Source organism: Ochotona princeps, chromosome 22, assembly GCF_030435755.1.
Source record: "Ochotona princeps isolate mOchPri1 chromosome 22, mOchPri1.hap1, whole genome shotgun sequence".
Classification (NCBI taxonomy): domain Eukaryota; kingdom Metazoa; phylum Chordata; class Mammalia; order Lagomorpha; family Ochotonidae; genus Ochotona; species Ochotona princeps.
Window position 1 is genome coordinate 24,201,441 of NC_080853.1, and position 19,277 is coordinate 24,220,717.

The 19,277-nt window shown below is 45.9% G+C and overlaps 1 protein-coding gene across 1 annotated transcript in view; it reads right to left on the minus strand.

Moving 5' to 3' along the window:
• CFAP61 (cilia and flagella associated protein 61) overlaps positions 1-19,277 on the minus strand; it is a 184,700-nt gene that overhangs the window by 126,376 nt on the left and 39,047 nt on the right. The window contains exons 9-12 of the mRNA XM_058679390.1: positions 10,267-10,349; positions 5,830-5,904; positions 2,685-2,863; positions 941-980 (exon numbers count right to left, since the gene is read on the minus strand). Of these exons, the coding sequence (XP_058535373.1) occupies positions 941-980; positions 2,685-2,863; positions 5,830-5,904; positions 10,267-10,349 (377 nt within the window). The remainder of the gene's footprint in view (positions 1-940; positions 981-2,684; positions 2,864-5,829; positions 5,905-10,266; positions 10,350-19,277) is intronic.

Genomic DNA, 19,277 nt, shown 5'->3' on the forward strand with positions numbered 1-19,277 from the left:
GATCTCTCTGAAACATCATTGAGGAAAACTGCCAGTGTCAAGCCTGCATTCAGCGTGATCTGGATTGCTTTATGGACTTAAAAAAAAGAAAAAAGCCTTCAGACACGTACATATTGCCTACTGCAATACTAAAAGATTACATTTAAAAACGAAATGAAACCTGGGATCACATAGTATTGATTCCAGATAAGCAACCCGTATTTGGGTTTGCCTCAGCAGAAACAGAACTTGTGGAAATAACATTTGAAACGAGCCACCTGAAGAGGTACAGTCGTGGACCTGACCACAGGTCAGTCCGGGAAGTCTAGCAAAATGTGTATTATTCCTCCATGGCCCTTCTCCCCAACTTTCTGCCCTTCAATAAAACCCTAAGAAGTTGGCTGGAGTCTCCACCCCATGGCACCATGAAACGGAAGTGGAGGAAATGACCCAAATACCCTGAAATGCACCTGGATGTTGGCTCCCCCAACAGGCACTGAGTCTCTCTTTGGTTGCTAGGCACCAAGTCAGGCTCAGGAGCCAGCAGGGAGTGGAATAGCAACCTGAAAAATCAATCCCAAGTTCTCACCTTCCTACCCTGGCAAACACTTGGAGCCAGAGTAAACCATCATGTCACACAGCTGTCTGGTTCACTTTAGTGTCATTTCTGACACCTCCATTAAGCTACCATGGATGCCTTTATTCTTTTGAAAAACACGGTAATGCCACTGCTGAAAGGAATTATGAAACGACAGGAAAGCAGAATGACAGAAGGATTATTCAACATGACAGTCTTTCCTGCTTTTTAAGAGTCCAGGTCAGACCACCTGACCTTACACTCAGAAGACAGAAGCAGCATTCCAAATGATGGAAATTTCTGGATGCTGCAGATGGCATTTTACTTTTCTCTAACTTCTCTAGCCTACATATCAATTCTACTGTTTAAAATTCATGTACTTACAGGAAAAAGACTGAAAACGAAATTCATAAAATCCAGTGACCTGCAAAGAAGAAGAAAGCAAGCATTGTCATTGGCCTAGAAACAAGGGCAGCCCTGGTGGATATTTTAAAAGACTGATGGCGCTTTCCCCCTTGGGCAGTGATTAGCTAACTGCTAGTCCAAGTTCGTACCTAGTTGAACGATAAATCAGCTGGATAAGTCACACTTCCTATGGCAATAAAACAGTATTTTATGGCAATTTCTAATTCCTGCACATTAAAAAAGCCAGTATCAGTAGGGAAGACATTTGGTCTAGAGATTTAAACACTGGCCTTCCTAATGCCCACTTCCTACTGATAGGCATCACGGGAGGCAGCGAGTGACAGAAGGACCAGGTGGCGGAGTCCCCGCCCCCCATGTCAGAGGCCTAGGGTGAGGTTCTGGTTCCTAGATTCAGTCAGCCCCTGTCCCAGCTACTGCAAGAACTTACAGAGTGAACTGGAAGAAGGGGGTACTCTTCAGTGTGTGTGTCTCAAATATATAAAATATATATTGCTTAAAAAAAAAAGCTCGGGCCTGGCACAACAGCATAGCAGCTAAAGTCCTCGTCTTGAACGTGCCGGGATCCTCCTTTCTGTATATCCACCTTTCCAATAAAAAATGAATAAATCTTCAAAAAAAAAGGCAACACCGAAGATCATGTGTACTTGATCCTTTCCTTTCTTATCTGGACACATTGAAGAGAAGACGTGGTAATACGGGATCCTCCAAAATTCCAAGGAAACGGAGTTTTTAAAAATAAGCTTAATTTGACTCAAAAACTTAAAAAATACATGCATTTGGGGAGCTCATCAAAAAGTTTTTTGAAAAAAATTGTATTATTTAAAAACTATGCATGTATTTCAATTTTTTACAAATCAAAATAAAGTGACCTTTTAAAGTACACTTCCCATGAACTATTTTACATAGCCTCATATTGTTAGCTACTTTGATCTTTATTGGTCATTTTCTCTTTCATTTGTGGTAAATTTCCTGACCAGCTGCAGGTGTGCATTGACAAGCCAACTGGGATATCAAATTTCTAGCTGGAAATCTAAGAACTACATTTTAAGCACCATCCTGCACCAGAAGTTCCTGGTTCCCAGCTTCGGATCGGCACAGCACCGGCTGTTGAGGTCACTTGGGGAATGAATCATTGGACGGAAGATCTTCCTCTCTGTCTCTCCTCCTCTCTGTATCTGACTTTCCAATAAATCTTAAAAGAAAAAAAAGGCATTTAAAAATTTTCTAAAAAAAAAGATAACTATAGGGGGTGAACCCGGCGCCCCATTATCAGAGCACTGGCTCAAGTCTCAGCTGCTCTGCTTCCTATCCAGCTCCCTGCCAACGCACCTGGGAAAACAGCGGAAGATGGTCCACGGACTTGGGCATCTGCCACACATGTGGGAGACCCAGATACCCAGATATAGTGCTGAGCTCCTGGCTTCAGCTTGGCTCTTACCCAGTTACTGCAGCTATTCGGGGAGTGAACTAGCAGACAGAAGTGCTCGCGCTCTCTCTCCCCCTTGCCACCATTACTCTACCTTTCAAATAATAAATACATAATATATTTTTAAAAAATTAAATAGTAAGATAAAAGATGCCTCAGAACGTTCTGGTTGAGGCAGGTTAACGAACCACCAGCCCTGTAAAATCCAAAGGCTGGGCTTCTGAACACCACAATAAATTCTTCACCGTGGTAGAGAACCTGAAGATGAGGACTTGCCTTGCTCCATGCTTCTCATCGATACAGAACAGCTGAATGCAAAAGGCGGTAGGGGCACCATTGTAGCTGGGCCGGAAGTAGCTGGGCTCCTCGTGCAGTGAGCCATATGTTGAGCTCCTACTGACCAGGTACTGGGTTTGCTCATCCACAGTGGAGAGCTGACTGATGATTTCCAGGTCCTGCAGGGTCAAGAGAGGAGGCATCATTGGGATCTTTTTTATTTTTTTTTTAACTCATTTCCTGCTTCTCAGTGGCCCGAGGTTACACTGTGACTTACCTAACTCGATTCATTCTGAGCCAGGCCCATTTCACATGAGCTGTTCTCCAAGAAATCCCATATTTACAAAAGGATTAAAACAGGTTCTCGTGCAAACGTGTTCAGCTGGCCTTTGATACAGGCTGCATATTTTAACCATATCACTGGGTTAAGGCTAGACCAGTTAGTAGTAAACAGACATGACATCCCTTCAAAAAGGTAATGGAAAAATGAAATTAAAGCATCAGTTTATTTTGGTGCTAAGCTGCTGCCTCTGAAGAGGAAGGCAGGGGCCACAGCCAAAGGAACACAAGAGTCCGCAAAGGCAAGAGAACAAGGTTTCCCCAGAGCTTCCAGAAGCAATACACCCGAGCTACCCTTGTATCTGAGCATAGCATGACCCTTTTCAAACTTCTGACCTCCTCAACAGTGTGGTGAGAGATCAAGGCTATTTAAGCCACCAGATTTATGGTCATTTTTTCACAGCAGCCAGAGGAGACCGCTACAAAGACCTGGCTTCTGTTATTCTGAGGATAACAGAAGGGGAGGAGAGGGGCCACAGCTTCTTCTATTGGAAACGTAGACTTCCACTGGCTCAGCTCTTCTCTGTCCTCCACGACACCAGTGAGCCTGGAGCTGTGTCAGATTATCTCTCAGAGCAATCGTCTGGTTGTGTCAGTGGCAGGAAACATGGTGGGTGAACCAGGTGGAGAGTGGGGGATACAGTAAAGGGGACACAGAGTTGGGGTCACTCCATATAACATGCATCACACAGACCCCTAGGGTTTAGTCCCATTCTTCACCTGACAAAGGCCCTACAAGGACCCCCAGGTCCTCAGCCTGGGGTAGAACTCATGTGCTTCTGCTAGTCTTTCCCCTCAAAAAGACCACAGTTTCACCTTTCTCAGCTGTGCTAAGCCACTGTAAACTGCTCCATCGATCGCCTTGTCTCTAAATATTTTTAAAGTGCTTATCTTCCAATATCTCCTGTCTGTCTTGTGGTCCTTGGAGGTCGGTGCCCTTTATGTTCCTTTACTGTCATTTCAGTGGGTTTATTCCTGGAGGGACAGGAAATAAACATGGGAGGCCAAGCCAGCTTGTTGAACCAGATGCCCCCTGAGGGGGGTCGATAGATGTGCTGCGAGGGAAGGGGCTGCCTGTCTCCTTGTGGAGCCCATCCGGGAATGGTCACTCTCAAAAAAAGAATACTGTTCTCCATTGCAGCTCCCTCCTTCTCATCCCCAGCACACAAGGGTCAGGTCACCTTAGTATGTATTTTTCCAGAAGCAAACTCTGGTCTGGTCCATAGTTTACCTGAGGAAGCAGGGCAGGAAGTCCTGCTAGAAGTTTGGGGAATGGGGAGGCAGGCAAGCAAGGCCGACACAGGGTGCCCTGATGAGCGGGTTACCACTGCGCATTCAATCTTGAGATCTCAGCAGTCGGGGAGATCATGTCTCAGAGCTGTCCCAGTTCAGAGGTGGGAGAGCTGGGCTGCTGGAGGTGGCCTGGAGCACAGCCACCCAGGAGTCTGACCTTCCACAAGTCCAACACTAGAGAGCACAGACTGGCGGCTGTGGCTGGCAGGAGTGGGACAGGGGACCAACAGCACAAGGTAAGTCGGGATGTGCTGGTGATGGACCTGGCTCTGCATAGTCCCTCTCTTTCTGGCTGCATATGCTGCTCCTAGACTCATTTCCTCCTTGCAGTTACCCTGGCACAGGAGCAGACCCCACCCCAAGGGTAACACCTGCCTACACACAGGGGTAGACGGTCCCTTCAGGAGGAAAGTAGGGAAGTCCACTGGTGTTCTGGATCCAGGCCTTGTTCTCCAGATCAGCGCTAGGCATAGGAAGGTGCTCCCTTCGTCCCTTGCTGAATTTTATGTCAATTCTTTGACTGGCCAATCTCTGGGGAGGAAACGACAGGGACGTCTAACCCTCTGGTGCAGTTCCCATGTCTGGGATCCTTGTTCGGTGAGTACCGCAGTGTGTCCACATGGTTATGACTCACCTAGCTCCTATCCCCTCCTCATGGGCTGACCTATGCCTGCTACTGTCTGTCACCCTGAGCCCTTGGAAACCTGCTCAAGGTCCCGCACTCTGCTGCCAGAGGCCAAGGGAAACATCCAAGCATGTCAATCTCCCATGCACACACACCTATGTGACTTTTCCTACTCCAAAAGAGAAGTCCAAAACTCTGAGTAAGGTCGATGGAGCTCTGCCAATCTCCTCCTGAATCCCACGGTTCTGGCAAGAAACAGGTGGCACAGTCCCACGGACCTTGTGGTATAGCACATTAAGTTGCCACCTGCCTGCAAGGCCTGCCTCCCCATAATGGAGTACCCATTCAAGTCTTGGCTTCTCTGCTTCCAATCCAGCTCCCTGCTAATGCACTTGGAAAAGCAGTGGATGGTGGTCCAAGCACTCTGAAATTACATACACAAAGGGTCTTCAAAGAGCTCACGGCAAATGTGTGTTACTGGAAAAACGTGCATGAATTTCAATTTTTTGCATCAAAGTAAACATCCTTTAGTTCCATTTCCATGAACTCTCTGAAGTACATTCATTTATAAACACATGCTTACTCACAGCATATGACATAAAGCTGGAGAACACTCTGTCTATAAGTGTCTTGCCTCTCCACAATGTCTTTTGGCAATGGCAAGTGGTGGGGGGAAATCGTATTTATTGAAATAGTGGTAAATAAAATGTGGAAAGTGTAACTTCTTGTCTGCGCTGAGCAGGGGATATAGAATGAGTAATTAACTACAGTGAAACGTTAACGGGGTAGGGGAGGTTTATGGAGTAAGTTCTAAAAGGTGGTGGGCGGGACCCGGGAGAGAGGCAGAGAAGCAGGGACTGCAGCTCACGGACCCTAGCCGAACCCTACCTCCACGTCGCTAGTATTTTCACTGTGGATTGCTAGGGGAGGTTCCCCGGATGTGGCATCCTCTGTCACTTTTCCCTGCAAATGACAATGGAAAAACGTTAGAATTATTTGACAGCACTGACAGTGTGTGGCGATACAAAGCTGGGTGGTTCAGACAGAAAGGAGCTAAGAAAAGCTTCTAACTGGATAAATGACAGATGGGCAGATGCTGGAAGCTTTCTACAGTGCAAACACTTCCTAATTCTCTCCATATTTTCGTTACAATCCCACTCTTTTTTTATTCTTCTATGTAACCTGAAACTGGCTTTACTGAGCTATAATCAACATACAATAAATGACTCATATTAAAAGGATAAATTTTTGGCTCAATTGGTTAAATCCTCTTCTTGCAAGCACCAGGATCCCCATATGAGTGCCAGTACGTGTCCTGGTTGCTCCACTTCCCATCCAGCTCCCTCTTTGTGATCTGGGAAAGCAGTAGAAGATGATCCAAAGCCTTGGAATCCTAGACCTACGTGGGAGATCTGGAAGAAACTCCTGCATCCTGGCTTCAGATCAACTCAGCTCCCGGCCATTGTGACCATTTGGGGAGTGAACTAGTGGATAGATCTTTCTGTCTCGCCTTCTCTCTGTAAAATCTGATCTGCCTTTCCAGTAAAAATAAATAAATTTTTAAAAAAACGAAAAGCTACCTTTTTGAAAAGTTTTCACATATGCATGCTTCCATAAAATTATTACCACAATCAAAACAATCAACATACACACCATTTCCCCTGTGTTCCCACGTGCCTCTCGTACCCCTTGCTACCCTGCCGACCACAGGCAAACTGGGACCTGCTTTGTCACTACAGACTAGCTGGAATTTTCTGGAGTTTTATATGAATGAGATCACACAGCGTGTATGTTTTGTGGGCTGGGAAGTTGGGGTCTCTCAGTTATCTGAAACGCGTCCACATTTTTGCAGGTACACCTCATCGGTTTGCTCTCTTCTGTTGCTGAGCGACAGTTCACAGGGTGTGTGAACCACACTTTCTCCACATTGTCACCAATGCTTGGGCCGCTTTATCATTTTTAATTCTGGTCGTTGTGACAGATGTACAGTTGCATCTGTGTGGTTTTAATGTCATTAACCAGGTGTAATGTTGTTTCACATACTAAGTCTTCTTTTCAACCCCCCTGTCCATCTGTATTGGACTACTTTGTGTTGTTGTATTTGAGAGTTTTAAAGGACATATTCTAGGAACAAGTCCTTCTTGAGATTACAAATTACAGTTGAGAAGGTACTCTTAAAAGTTCATGGGAAATAAGACTAAAAGATGCATTTAGTTTGGTACAGAAACAAATTTGGAAGCCATGCATACTTCTTTTCATGATAGGTATTGTCCATGAAGCTTTAGAGAGTCCTTCTATCTTTGTTTGCTGTTTTTCTCTTAACAGTAATTTTCAAAAACAAAAGCCTAAACTTCTGATGATACCTAATTCATTTATTATTTTATGTATTGTGTTTATGTTGCTGCTTAGAACTCTTAGATTAACCGAATCACAAAGTTTTCCTTTTCTGTTATATTTTCTTCTGGCAGTTGAACAGGTTTGGGTTTTACATTTCAATATGGAATCCATTTGCAGTTACTTTTTATGTATGACATATATGTTGAGTTTTTAGATTTCCGAATATGCACATCCAATTGTCCCAGTAACATTTACTGGGGAAGATTGTCCCTTGTGCGCTGCACTGCCATATGACTTAGACATTGCGCTGCAGGGTTATTTTCCTGCAATGTCTTTTGTTGCAAGGAGACATGCTCCAGATGACTTAAGTTCTTTCAAGCTGAGACTTGTTTCAAAGAATATGGTCCAGCTTGGAAAATGTTTCACATCGTAACTGTTTTCTTTTGTTGTTGGGTAGAGCATCTGTGCTAATTCAAGCAAATAGGAAAGGATTTATTTTGCTCCAAAAAAAAAAATCTGTGCTTGCTTAAAAAGTCAACCATCTTTTTTTCTGCTAATATTCAACCTGCAAGGATGCCTCAAGTTCTTGGACTCTTTCACTCAAGTGAGGCTTAGACTGAGTTCCGGGGCGCCCACTTCAACATGGTCAGCTATGGTTTCGTGGGAATATGGGAGATGAACCAGCAGACAGAAAATCTCTGTCTTTTTGCCCCTCAAATAAAAGTATGTTTCAACCTCTTTTTTTCTTGTATAATGGACTCCAATTAAATGCATCAGTTAAAAACGCAGGTATATCCTTAGAGTTTGTTGCTGGATGGTTTCGTCTTCCTGTACAGATTCTTAAACTTTGTCCTGTAACCCCATTAAGTTACTCAGGAACAGATCATTTTTGGTTGTTGTTCTGGAGATCTACTCTACAGGACCTGGCAGGAGCTAGGGGAAGAGCTCTCCTCTCTTCAGGGCTCACTACTGTCCCCCTTGAGGCGAGAATCTGTCTTGTACTCCCCCAGCACCCTGTGGACCGTAGGGTTCTCACAGGGCCAGCTGCTCAGGACAGGCACTGTTCTTAGGCTTGTCTGGACATAGTTCACTCCAACCCTGCTGAGAGGGTTTCCCACATGGGTTGTAGGGACCCAGGTATTTGGGCCACCCTCTGCTGCTTGTCCCAGGTGAACTAGCAGGGACTTGGATCTGAACTCACGCCCCAGGATGGGATGTTAATATCACAGGCATTGGCTTAACCTGCAGTGCCACAATATCTAACCTTGTTGTTTGTTTGTTTGTTTGTTTTTAAGATTTACTTATTTTTACTGCAAAGTCAGATATATAGAGAGGAGGAAAGACACAGGGGAAGATCTTCCGTTCGCTGATTCACTACCCAAGTGACTGCAATGGCCAGAGCTGCGTCGTTCCTAAGCTAAGAGCCAGGAGCTCTTCCAGGTCTCACACATCGGTGCAGGGTCCCAAGGCTTTGGGCTGTCCTTGACTGCTTTCTCAGGCCACAAACAGGGAGCTGGATGGGAAGCAGGGCTGCCGGGATTAGAACCAACGTCCATATAGGATCCTGGCGCATTCAAGGCAAGGACTTAAGCAGCCAGGCCACCGCGTTGGGCTCTGAACCCTGTTTTTAATTGCATTCCTTTATTTTTATGTTCCTCGGTCATCCAAATCATTCTGCAGAAGATTCAGACCTTCCCCAGTGTTCAGTTTCTGGGGTTCTTCCTCAACCTGTTGCCCAAACTCTTAGTTATGGGCCTCTCCTCCCCAAAGACTGAGGCTGTGGTTTGGTCTCGTGGGTGTCCCAGCACCTGGGGGTACCCCCTCCCCAAACAAGGAGGAAATCAGCACTGGAAATGTGACACAAAAACACCTACAGGTTGAAACTTTCTGTGCTTTGGGACATCAGGATCTCTGCACAAAGACGACGCAAAAAATAAAAGAGTACAATCCAGGATGGTGCTAAGCCCAGAGTCCCCCCCCCCCCATGGCTCCTCTTCCCCAGATAGTCCTTGCCTGAGCTGAAGGGCAAGGGAAAAGCTGTTTGGTCCAAGGCAGGAATGGAGAAAACAAAAGGAAAGAAAGGAGGAAGCTGGCGGCTGAGAAGCAGCGCTATCACACCTGCTCTCCATCCTTCTCTGGTGGGAGGGACTCGGGGACCAGCCAGCAGGAGGAGTTGGTAGACCAGAAACCGAACGAGCTGTGCAGTGAAACAGGCTTGGATCCTGGCTACACACAGTGCTGATGTAGCTCTGTGTGGGCACCATTCACCTGGATGTGAGCCCACTCGTTCTCCCCACTTCTGCTTAGCCTCTTTGGTGAGGCCTCCTGGAGCAGAAGGGCGATCATAGGGGCCTTGTTTCTCAGGACCCAAGGGGCATGCACTCCTGAGGCCCTGCAGAAGCAGGTGGACATGAGAGTCCACAGACACATGGGCCTCTTCATATGGCTGTGAATCCATTGGTGGTTCAAGGCTGGTAGAGGTGGCTGGATATCCAGGCCCACCCTCCGAGTCCTCTGTAATCTTTGACAGTCAATTGCAGGTTCTCTTGGGGCGTGTTTATTAGGGTAAGAAGGTAGCTCACACAGTCCTCTATGGACAGCATGCCCATAGCAGGAGGTGCAGAGCAGGGGATCCCGCCCAGTAGGGCCAAGCCAGGGAAGCAAGTGAGCAGCTCTCCAGGGAGCTGAGATGGGCAGGGAGGAAAACATGGTTGAGGGTGCAGACAGAGCATCAGTGTCTTCAGTTTGGATTTCCCAGGGAGCCTTGAGTAGGCTGTTTCATCTGCCTGCTGAAATCAGAGAATGGTCGGGAGCAAGGCAGATGAGGGCTTGAAATCCACCCCTGACCCACATCGGGAGGAAGCCTGTGGGCCTTGTTCCCCTGGCCTCTTTGGCATGTGATGCCCCCAGCCCAAGGGATGTTCGTGGTGTCACGAGTAGCGTGCCAGCCCACCCTGCACCCAGGCATAGGGGAATGGTCTCCCTTACCTGGATACTCTCCCTGGGCTCTGGAGAATACGGCTCCTTCACTATTTGCTGGGAATCCTGGCTGCTACTGCTGAGCTCTGTATCTTTGGGAGATAAAAGAGAATAAGGAGAGAAAAGCCACAGTAAGTATCTGTGAAGCTACAGGAAATTGGACTGAAGGATCAATGTGTTGACAAAGTTCAGTGTCTCTGATGAATTTGATTCTATGGGGAGCAGGGGGTCATGACCCATCAAGGTGAGAAGATTGGGGTCTTCCACAGAGGGATCCTTGGTACTCCCCTGTGCAGGACAGAGCTCCAGGGGAGCTGCAAAGATGAAGCCACTGACAGTCGTTGAGTGTAGAGAGCCTGCTGCACAGGAGGCCTGGGCCTCTGTGCTAGGCTCGGGGTCATAGCACCCACTGACCGCAGGCAGCCCTCCCTGACGTTTGCAAACTACCGAAGGCCAGCTTCTCTGACGGCAGTTTGGAAACGATCTTAAGGCAGGAGGTGGGAGACACCACAATGAGCTATGTCTGTGCTGCTCAACTTCCCAGAGTTAGCTCAAGGGCTGCCTTCTCCTGGGAAAACTGAACTCCTAGCTGTACCAGTGACCCCAACGCTCACTTTGCTGTTGTCTAAGCAAGAGGAACTGAGCTAACACATTTTGTACAGTGCCTTTAAACTTCACTTAAAATCTCAGAACAACAACAGAAAAAGGTCACTGGGGTTGCTGTGGTGGTGCACCAGGATAATTTTCCACCAGCAAGCACCAGTATCTCACATGGGTGTCGGTTCTAGTCCTGGCTACTCCACTTCTGATCTGGCTCCCTGCTAATGGCCTAGGAAAGCAGTAGAGGATGGCTCTAGTCCTTAGGACCCTGCACCTATATGGGAGACCCAAAGGAGGCTCCTAATCCAGGCTTCAGGTCAGCTCAGTTCAAGCCTTTGCAGCCACTTAGGGAGTAAACCAGCAGATGGGAGGCCCTCTCTCTCCAACTCTCCATCTCTGTAAAAATGTGCCTTTCAGACAACAACAAAAATAAACCTTTTAAAAACATAATGATGTTGTTTGACTGAAAAGGCCTTCCTAAGGCCACCACTACCTCCTCTCTCTCTCCACCCTTCCCTCCCCACGCTGGGCGAGGCTGTCACGACAGGCAGGCCTGCAATTCTTGTAGCCTCACTTGGGCCTGTGTTGCTGGGAGCCCCACAGCTGCCCCGCCTGCTCCTGCTTTCTGGCCCCAGCCCAGAGCAGCCCAGGAGCGGGAGGCACCCCGGGCCTGCTAGAGGCTCCAGAGCTGCTGTCCCCACCAGCAGCATGGGTATCCAACCTATTCTGCCCACTTCATCTCCCAGCATCCCACGGAGGGATCCCCTCGGCTTCTTCCCCTCCCACAACATTCTCCTAGCCCTCGCCAGGGATACACAGTTCCTACAGTTGCCTTCCAAGTCCCCAAGATACTGGATTTTTAAAAATTTATTTATTTTTATTGGAAAGGCAGGTTTACAAAAAATAAAGAGCTTCCATCGCCTGGTTCACTCCCTAAGTGGCTCCAATGGCTGCAGTTGAGCTGATCTGAAGCCAGGAGCTTCTTCTGGGTCTCCCATGTGGGTGCAGGGTCCCAAGGCTTTGGGCTGTCCTCTACTGCTTTCCCAGGCCACAAGCAGAAAGTGGATGGAAAGTGGAGCACTTGGGACATGAGCCGGCACTCATATGGGATCCCAGCACGTGCAAGGCAAGGATTTAGCTACTGAACCACCATCGCTCCAAGTTACTGGATCTTTATACCTACTTCTGATGAAGACACAAGCAAATGAAGTACAGAGTCTAAGACTCAGATGCTGGGGAGGTGAGAAAAGCGTGGCGGAAGGGAGTAGGAGGTGGCTGGCATTGAAGGTCAGAAGTCACCTCCTGGCATAAAGGGTGGTGGCTCTTTAGCTTTGAGAAAGGCACGTGAGGCGAAGGGGGTAGGTTGTAGTGTGTGTGTGTGTGTGTGTGTGTAGTCAAGAACATAGAGCCCCTCCCATGAAGAATGACTGCAGGTAAAACCTGGAACATTGGATTCTGAGCGGCTCTAGCACATTGGGAAATCCTCCAGACATCATGTCTGGGGTTTGCAGCACCGTGGATTAAATCAGCAGCATGCCTGCCAGCTTGCCGCACTCACTGGTGGGGGTGCAGCACACACAGGAGCAAGTGTGCAGCCAGGAAGCCGCCACGTGCATCTGTTGCCAAGCAACAGCCATTGGAATGCATGCAGGACACCTTCCCCACATCCAGAACCTTCCCTCATCTGTCCCACCACTATCCCAGATGCTTTTCTCATTTTCACCACCACTCATGGGCTTTGCTCAGCAGCAGTATTTTTGAAGGTTTATTTATAGATAGATGACATATATATTCAAAAATATAATTTATATGTTTATTTGAAAATCAGAGTTACAGAGAAAGACAGAGAAAGAATCTTGTATCCACTGGTTCACCCCCTTCAAATTGCTACAACAGTTAGTGCTGGGCTAGGCCAAATACAGGAGCCAGGAACTTTGTGTCTCCAACATGGTGATAGGCACCTAGACCCAGGCCAGCTCTCACTGCTGTTTTCCAGGACATTAGTAGTGAGCTGTATTGAAGTGGAACAGCTAGGTTATAAACCTGGTGCCTGAGTGAGATGCCAGCATTGCAGCTGAAGGCTTTACCTGCTTTGTCACAACATCAGCCTCCAAGATTTTCAAAAAAAGATGTATTTATTTGAAAGGTGGAATAAGAATTTCTACCCCCTGGTTTACTACCTAAATGGCCACAATGGCTGGGGCTGGACCAGGTTTGAAGCCAGGAGCCCAAGCATTCAGGCCATCTTTTGTGGCTTTCCCAGGCATATGAGCAGGGAGCTGGGCTAACAGTGGAACAGACAGGACATAAATGAGTGCCCTTATGGGATATCAGTGTCCCAGTGACCCTTAACTCCCTATACCACAATGCCAACCCTGAGAGTAAACTTATACACATACATGTAAATACATGTGTATATCTGTATGTACTTACATGTGTGTGCATATATGTGAATATGTGTGTAAACATATGTAGATGTTTATATATGAATGTGTGTAGATAGACATACATGCAAAAATACAAACATGTGTGCATGACTGCTGATACTTTCCCAATTTAAGTTTTAAATTTGGAGAACTCCAAAATGCATAACTGAAAAACTGTAGGCCTTGGCTGGGTATATATTTCTCTTATAATCAGGATGAAGTTGCCAAAAAGTACAGGTCTAGAGGAACAGGTGAGATTGGCAATGAACTTAGAATCCTGCTGTGTTAGCTATCTGATAGTGTGCTACTGTGACACAATTATCGAGCGCAGCGCCTAACTGTCCTGGTGGAACTGCCGTGAGGGCTTGTGCTTCACTGTGCAGCAGCTGCCACGCTTGTCCCCAGAGGCAGCTGCATTTCAGAACTGGGCGAGGTGAACTTGTGTCGCTCTCCCCCGTGTCTCTGGGGTTCGGTGGGGTTTCATTAGCTAACATTCACGATGCACCCTAGGGTCCTCAGATCTGAGTTGCTATCCCAGGGCCACGTCCAGGCTGTGGGATCAGGTAACATACAACCAAAACCCACACAGATGCCGCCAGCTGAACTGCAGTGTTGTGGCTTATGCCACACCTAAGGAGCTTAGAGGTTATGAACCAGTGATTTCTTTCTTTCTTCCAGTGGGAAAGAAGCCACCACTTTCTAGAACTTCTCAGGGAGACTGTTTCTCTGGAGTAAGCGAGGAGTTCAGAGCCCTCCGAACACAGGGCCCACCCAAAGCACCGTAAGAAATGTCAGCGACTTCATGCTACATGATCATCCTTAAAGAGAGCCCCCAGCTCATAAAGACTCGAGGTTTCAAGGACTTCAGATCTGCTCTGACCTTTATCCACAAAGACCAACACATACAGAATACAAAATCATACAATTTGAAGGTTTCAGGAGTAAATAACAACAGATGGGCTCATGAATTTTTTACTTCTACCATAATAGCCATCCAGAATCCCAATCATATTCTTTTTCATCTATTATTATTCTTATAATTATTATTATTTTATGATACAGTTCCATAGGCCCTAAGATTTCTCCTAATCTCTGCCCAAATCCCCTTCCCCACTGAGTCCCCTTATATCATTACAACAGTATAATTCCTCATAAACAGTCATAAATCCATCATTGCAGGCATGGACACTGGCAGAGAGTCCAGCATCCTATTGTCATGACACATCCAACTGGGAGTCCATCCTCTATCTGGATACACAATGCATTGTATCCTCCCATCTACACATCATAGTCACTATACATACCCACCAGTGAAAAGCCACAATACAAATCAACAACAGGAAGAAAAACAAAACTTTACAATGCCATGAAGTTAAACAAATTGCCACTAGATATGATAATCTTCATTACACCATTATTATACATCCCCTTAAATGAAAAGCTACAAAACAAAATCAACAACAGGAAGAAAAAAGAAAGTTACAATGCCATGAAGTTAAATAACATGCTATTGAATGACTACTGTGTCACCAAAGAAATGAAAAAGAAAACCAAGAACCTTCTTGGAGAAAACGATGCTGCTGTATGATACATGAGACAGTGAAGAATTTTTTATTAAGAGTCAAGTGACTCTTTTTTTTTAATTGGAAAGTCAGACAGAAAGATCTTCCGTCTGATGAGTCACTCCCCAAGTGAGCGCAACAGCCGGTGCTATACTGATCCGAAGCCAGGAGCCAGGAACTTCCTCCAGGTCTCCCAAACGGGTGCAGGATCCCAAGGCTTTGGGCTGTCCTCGACTGCTTTCCCAGGCCACAAGCAGGAAGCTGGATGGGAAGTGGAGCTGCTGGGATTAGAGCCGGCGCCCAGATGGGATCCTGGTGTGATCAAGGCGAGGGCTTTAGCCACTAGGGCAACGGCTCCGGGCCCGAGACAGTGAAGAATTTAATGAGGAAAAAAACTGTTTTGAAGAAATGAAACTAAAGAACATCAAAATCCATAAGATATAGTTTCTGCTGATTTTTGTTGGTCAGATGTGTCTCCTGTAGGCAACAAATAGATGGATTTTGTTTCTTTTTTTTTTTTTAAATCCAGTCTACGAATCTGACATTTGATTGATGAGATTAAGTCATTTGCATTCAGGGTTAATATGAATAGGTGGTAATTTGGTCCTGTGATTTAGCAATGGGTTGTTCATTGATTTAGTCTTCTGTTGTTATTTTACTGGGATATTCTTTGCGTTGGCCTTTGATGGGTGCTATTCCTTTTCTCTGCCAAGAGAACATCTTCATCACTTGTAGGCAAGGTTTGGAAGAGGCTTATTCTTTTAACTTCTCTTTACTGTGGAAGAATTCTATTTCATTTTCAAAGACCAAGGAAAGTTTTGCTGGGTACATTATCCTGGGACGACAATTTTTGCTTTTAGAATCTGGAATATGTCCCTTCATTCTATTCTTGACTGTAGAGTTTCCTGTGAGAGGTCTCCTGTGAGTTTAATTGGCATTCCTTTATATGTCAGTCGATTGTTTTCACGTGCAAATTTAAGGATCTTTTCCGTATGTTCGATTGAAGAGAGCTTGATTAACATGTGTAACGGTGAAGATCACTTTTGGTCAACCCTGTTGGGAGTTCTTCGCCCCTCCTGGATGTTGTTTCCCAATTCTTTCTCCAGATTAGGAAATTTTTCCTTTATTATTTCATTAAATATATTTGTAAAACCAGTTTCTCTTTCTGCACCTTCTAGAACTCCCATAATTCTCACATTTGGCCTTTTAATAGTGTCTCTTTTTTTCTTGAATAATTTCTTAGCCTGGTCCGGCTCTGCTTCCAGCTTTTTTATTATTTTCCCATTGTGACAAGAAATATCTTCCAATTCTGAGATTCTTTCTTCTGCCTCATTCATTCCATTATTGAGACTTTCCACTGATCTTTTATATTTGCTCTATTGCATCCTTCATTTCCAATAATTCGGCTTGATTTCATTTCAGTGTTGCTATTTCCTATGTGATGTATTGCTTTAATTCCTGCATGTGCTTCTCATTGTTGAGAAGGAGCTTTATAACAGGTGTTTTGAATTCTGTATCCCACATTTTTTCGATGTCTTCCTCAGTGAACTCTGAGGTTTACAAAGCCTTTTGCTCCTTTGTAGGGGAGTCCTCAGTAATATTCATTGTGCATTTTGCTTCCACCTGCAATACTGGCATTCATATTGGTGCTGGTCTGAGTCCCAGTTCCTTCACTTCTGACCCAGCTCCCTGCAAAGGCTCCTAGGAAAGCAGTGGAAGATGGCCCAAGCACTTTCACCCCTGCAGCCACATAGGAGACCTGGAAGAAGCTCCAAGATCCTAGTTTCAGACTGGGCCAACTCCAGTTATTGAGGGTATCTGGGGAGTGCAGGAGATGGAATCTCTCTCTTTCTTTCTCTCTCTATGTATGTATCTCCTCCTCTCTCTGTAACTTTGCCTTTTAAATTTTTAAAAAAAAAGGAAAGAAGGAAGCAAGGAAGGAAGGAGGAACGAGAAGGAACATTAAGACACCACCACCACTAAGTGCTGTTGAAGGAGAAGAGTCTCAGAGAAGCGTCCTTGGCATGGCCATGTTTGGTGGTTCTGGAGTATCTCCAAGCCAGCAAGACTTATTCTGGCACAAACTTCTGCAAGAGAATCAACGAAACATATTTGGAGTTTACAGCAGCACCACTTGCAAGAACAGAATAACAGAAACAACTTCAATATGCCTCCAAGAATGGATGTGGCACATTCCACACAGTACAGTACTTCTCAGAAGGCAAAAGGAATGTCTTAGTTGTATGCCTATCAACATAACTGGGTCTCAACAAGCCATGTGGAGGAGCTCATCTCTAAACACTGCGTACCCATTTACACAGAAAAACATGGCTACAGGCTAGAATGAATCCACGGTTAGCGTACAGAAGCCTAAGTGAGAGGTCTAGAAGGATGCATACTAAAGCCATAACCACAACTACAGCTGGGGAAGACAAGAGATCAAAATGAACTCAGCTCTAAGTGCATTACCCTAAACTTTTGTAAGGGACTCTTTCATACGTTACTAATGTCGTATATGGAAACTGAATGTTTAGCTATGAAAGTAAATATCTTGAAAATATTACACAACAGTTGCTTTGTTTAGTACCTTAATGTTACAATTTCAGAAAAAAAACTTGAATAAAAAAAAAGACTAGTTCAGAAAAATCAAATGAGTTTACGGTGTTTGGTTTTAAGAGGAGGGGTGGGAAACGATTAGAAATTAAGTTAAATCATTCAGTTCAGTGGAGAACCAGTTCTAGACATCCTATGAGGTAGCCAGAAGCAAAGAATGAATAAGATGTAGAAGATGCTAACTGGCTCCCAAGTGACTAAGGGTCATGAGCAATACGTACACATATATGCACACAAACATAATCTTAGTATAAAAGTTGCTAGAGGGGCCCGGCGGCATGGTCTAGTGGCTGAAGTCCTCGCCTTGAAGGCCCCGAGATCCCATATGGGTGCCGGTTCTAGTCCCGGCGGCTCCACTTCCCATCCAGCTCCCTGCCTGTGGCCTGGGAAAGCAGTTGAGGACGGCCCAATGCATTGGGACCCTGCACCCGCGTGGGAGACCTGGAAGAGGTTCCAGGTTCCCGGCTTCGGATCGGCGCGCATCGGCCCGTTGAGGCTCACTTGGGGAGTGAATCATCGGACGGAGGATCTTCCTCTCTGTCTCTCCTCCTCTGTGTATATCTGGCTGTAATAAAATGAATAAATCTTTTTAAAAAAAGTTGCTAGATTAGAGATGTACACAAAGCACAGCATATGGGCCCTTATTTGTGTATTTTTCTTTGTTTTTTAAAATTTTGATCAGGTTGGGAAGCGCCAAGGATTAGGGGAAAGTGGATGAAACCATTGTTTCCAATTTTCTTTTTCTTCTTCCTGTATCTGGGGGAAGGAGGGGAGAGATGGGGAAAAGTGACACCCAGCACCCTAACCACATCAATACCCAGGGATAGGGAATGGCCACCTGATATCATTCCAGGGTCCCTGATGCAGAGCATGCTCCGTGGTTTCTGCTCAAGTGGTTTTGATAGTTCTGAAATGCTGTTGATCTCACTGCTCCAAGCATGAGGAAATCCTTCCAAAATCTATTGGCTGACATAGTCCATCCTAAGAGTCTCCATTCAACCAGATATTTACTCTCAACGTTTGGCTGGGGAAGTTGACCAATTTGTTCTGCCCTCCATCCTCTGTTATGTATCACATGTCCTGTGTAGGCCACAATAGACTGCCAAATCCTCCATGTGCATCTGGTTATGCTGTCCACTGCTCCATCTTAGCCATGAGGAGGCCCAATTCTGATATAAACACTCTACAATCAGACCACAGACCTGCGATTCTTCCAATGGTTGGAGTTCTGAGTTCAGCAGTTCAGTTGGGGAGATCCCCAAAGAAACTCATCTGAGGTGATCCCAGACCTGACTCTTGTGTATGCTTGCCAGTGTGGGGTCTGACTCTGTCAGTCACCCACATTAGCCTACGCACATAGGGTGGTTTCAGTTGCTAGTTCAGTTCTGTTTCCAGCCCCATCTCTTATGCAAAATGGGCCCCTATTTGTTTCTTTGGCCATTTAAAAGTATCTGTTTCACACGTGCCATCTGTGAGACAGCAACATTGTAGGGTGTCGGGGCAGGTCCTTGCATTGCTGAAGCGGTTGTTAAGTAAACAACACAATCCTAAATTAGGAAACCAAACCTTGGGAGATTCCCCCTTCCTCATAGATGGAGATGAACCACAACGAGGAGCCCTGAACCAGGACAAGGCAAGAAACAAGCAGCACTCACCACTCTCTCAAGCCTTGCTGCAGGGTGAAGAAGTCGTTTCTCTTCCTTGGCTGGCCTCCTACCCTTGTCTTCTTTGTAATTGTGTTGCTTTCCTGTGGCTGCTCTCACCAATTATCACTCACTTAGCGGTTTATAACGGTGGAAATTTATTCTATCTTGGTTCT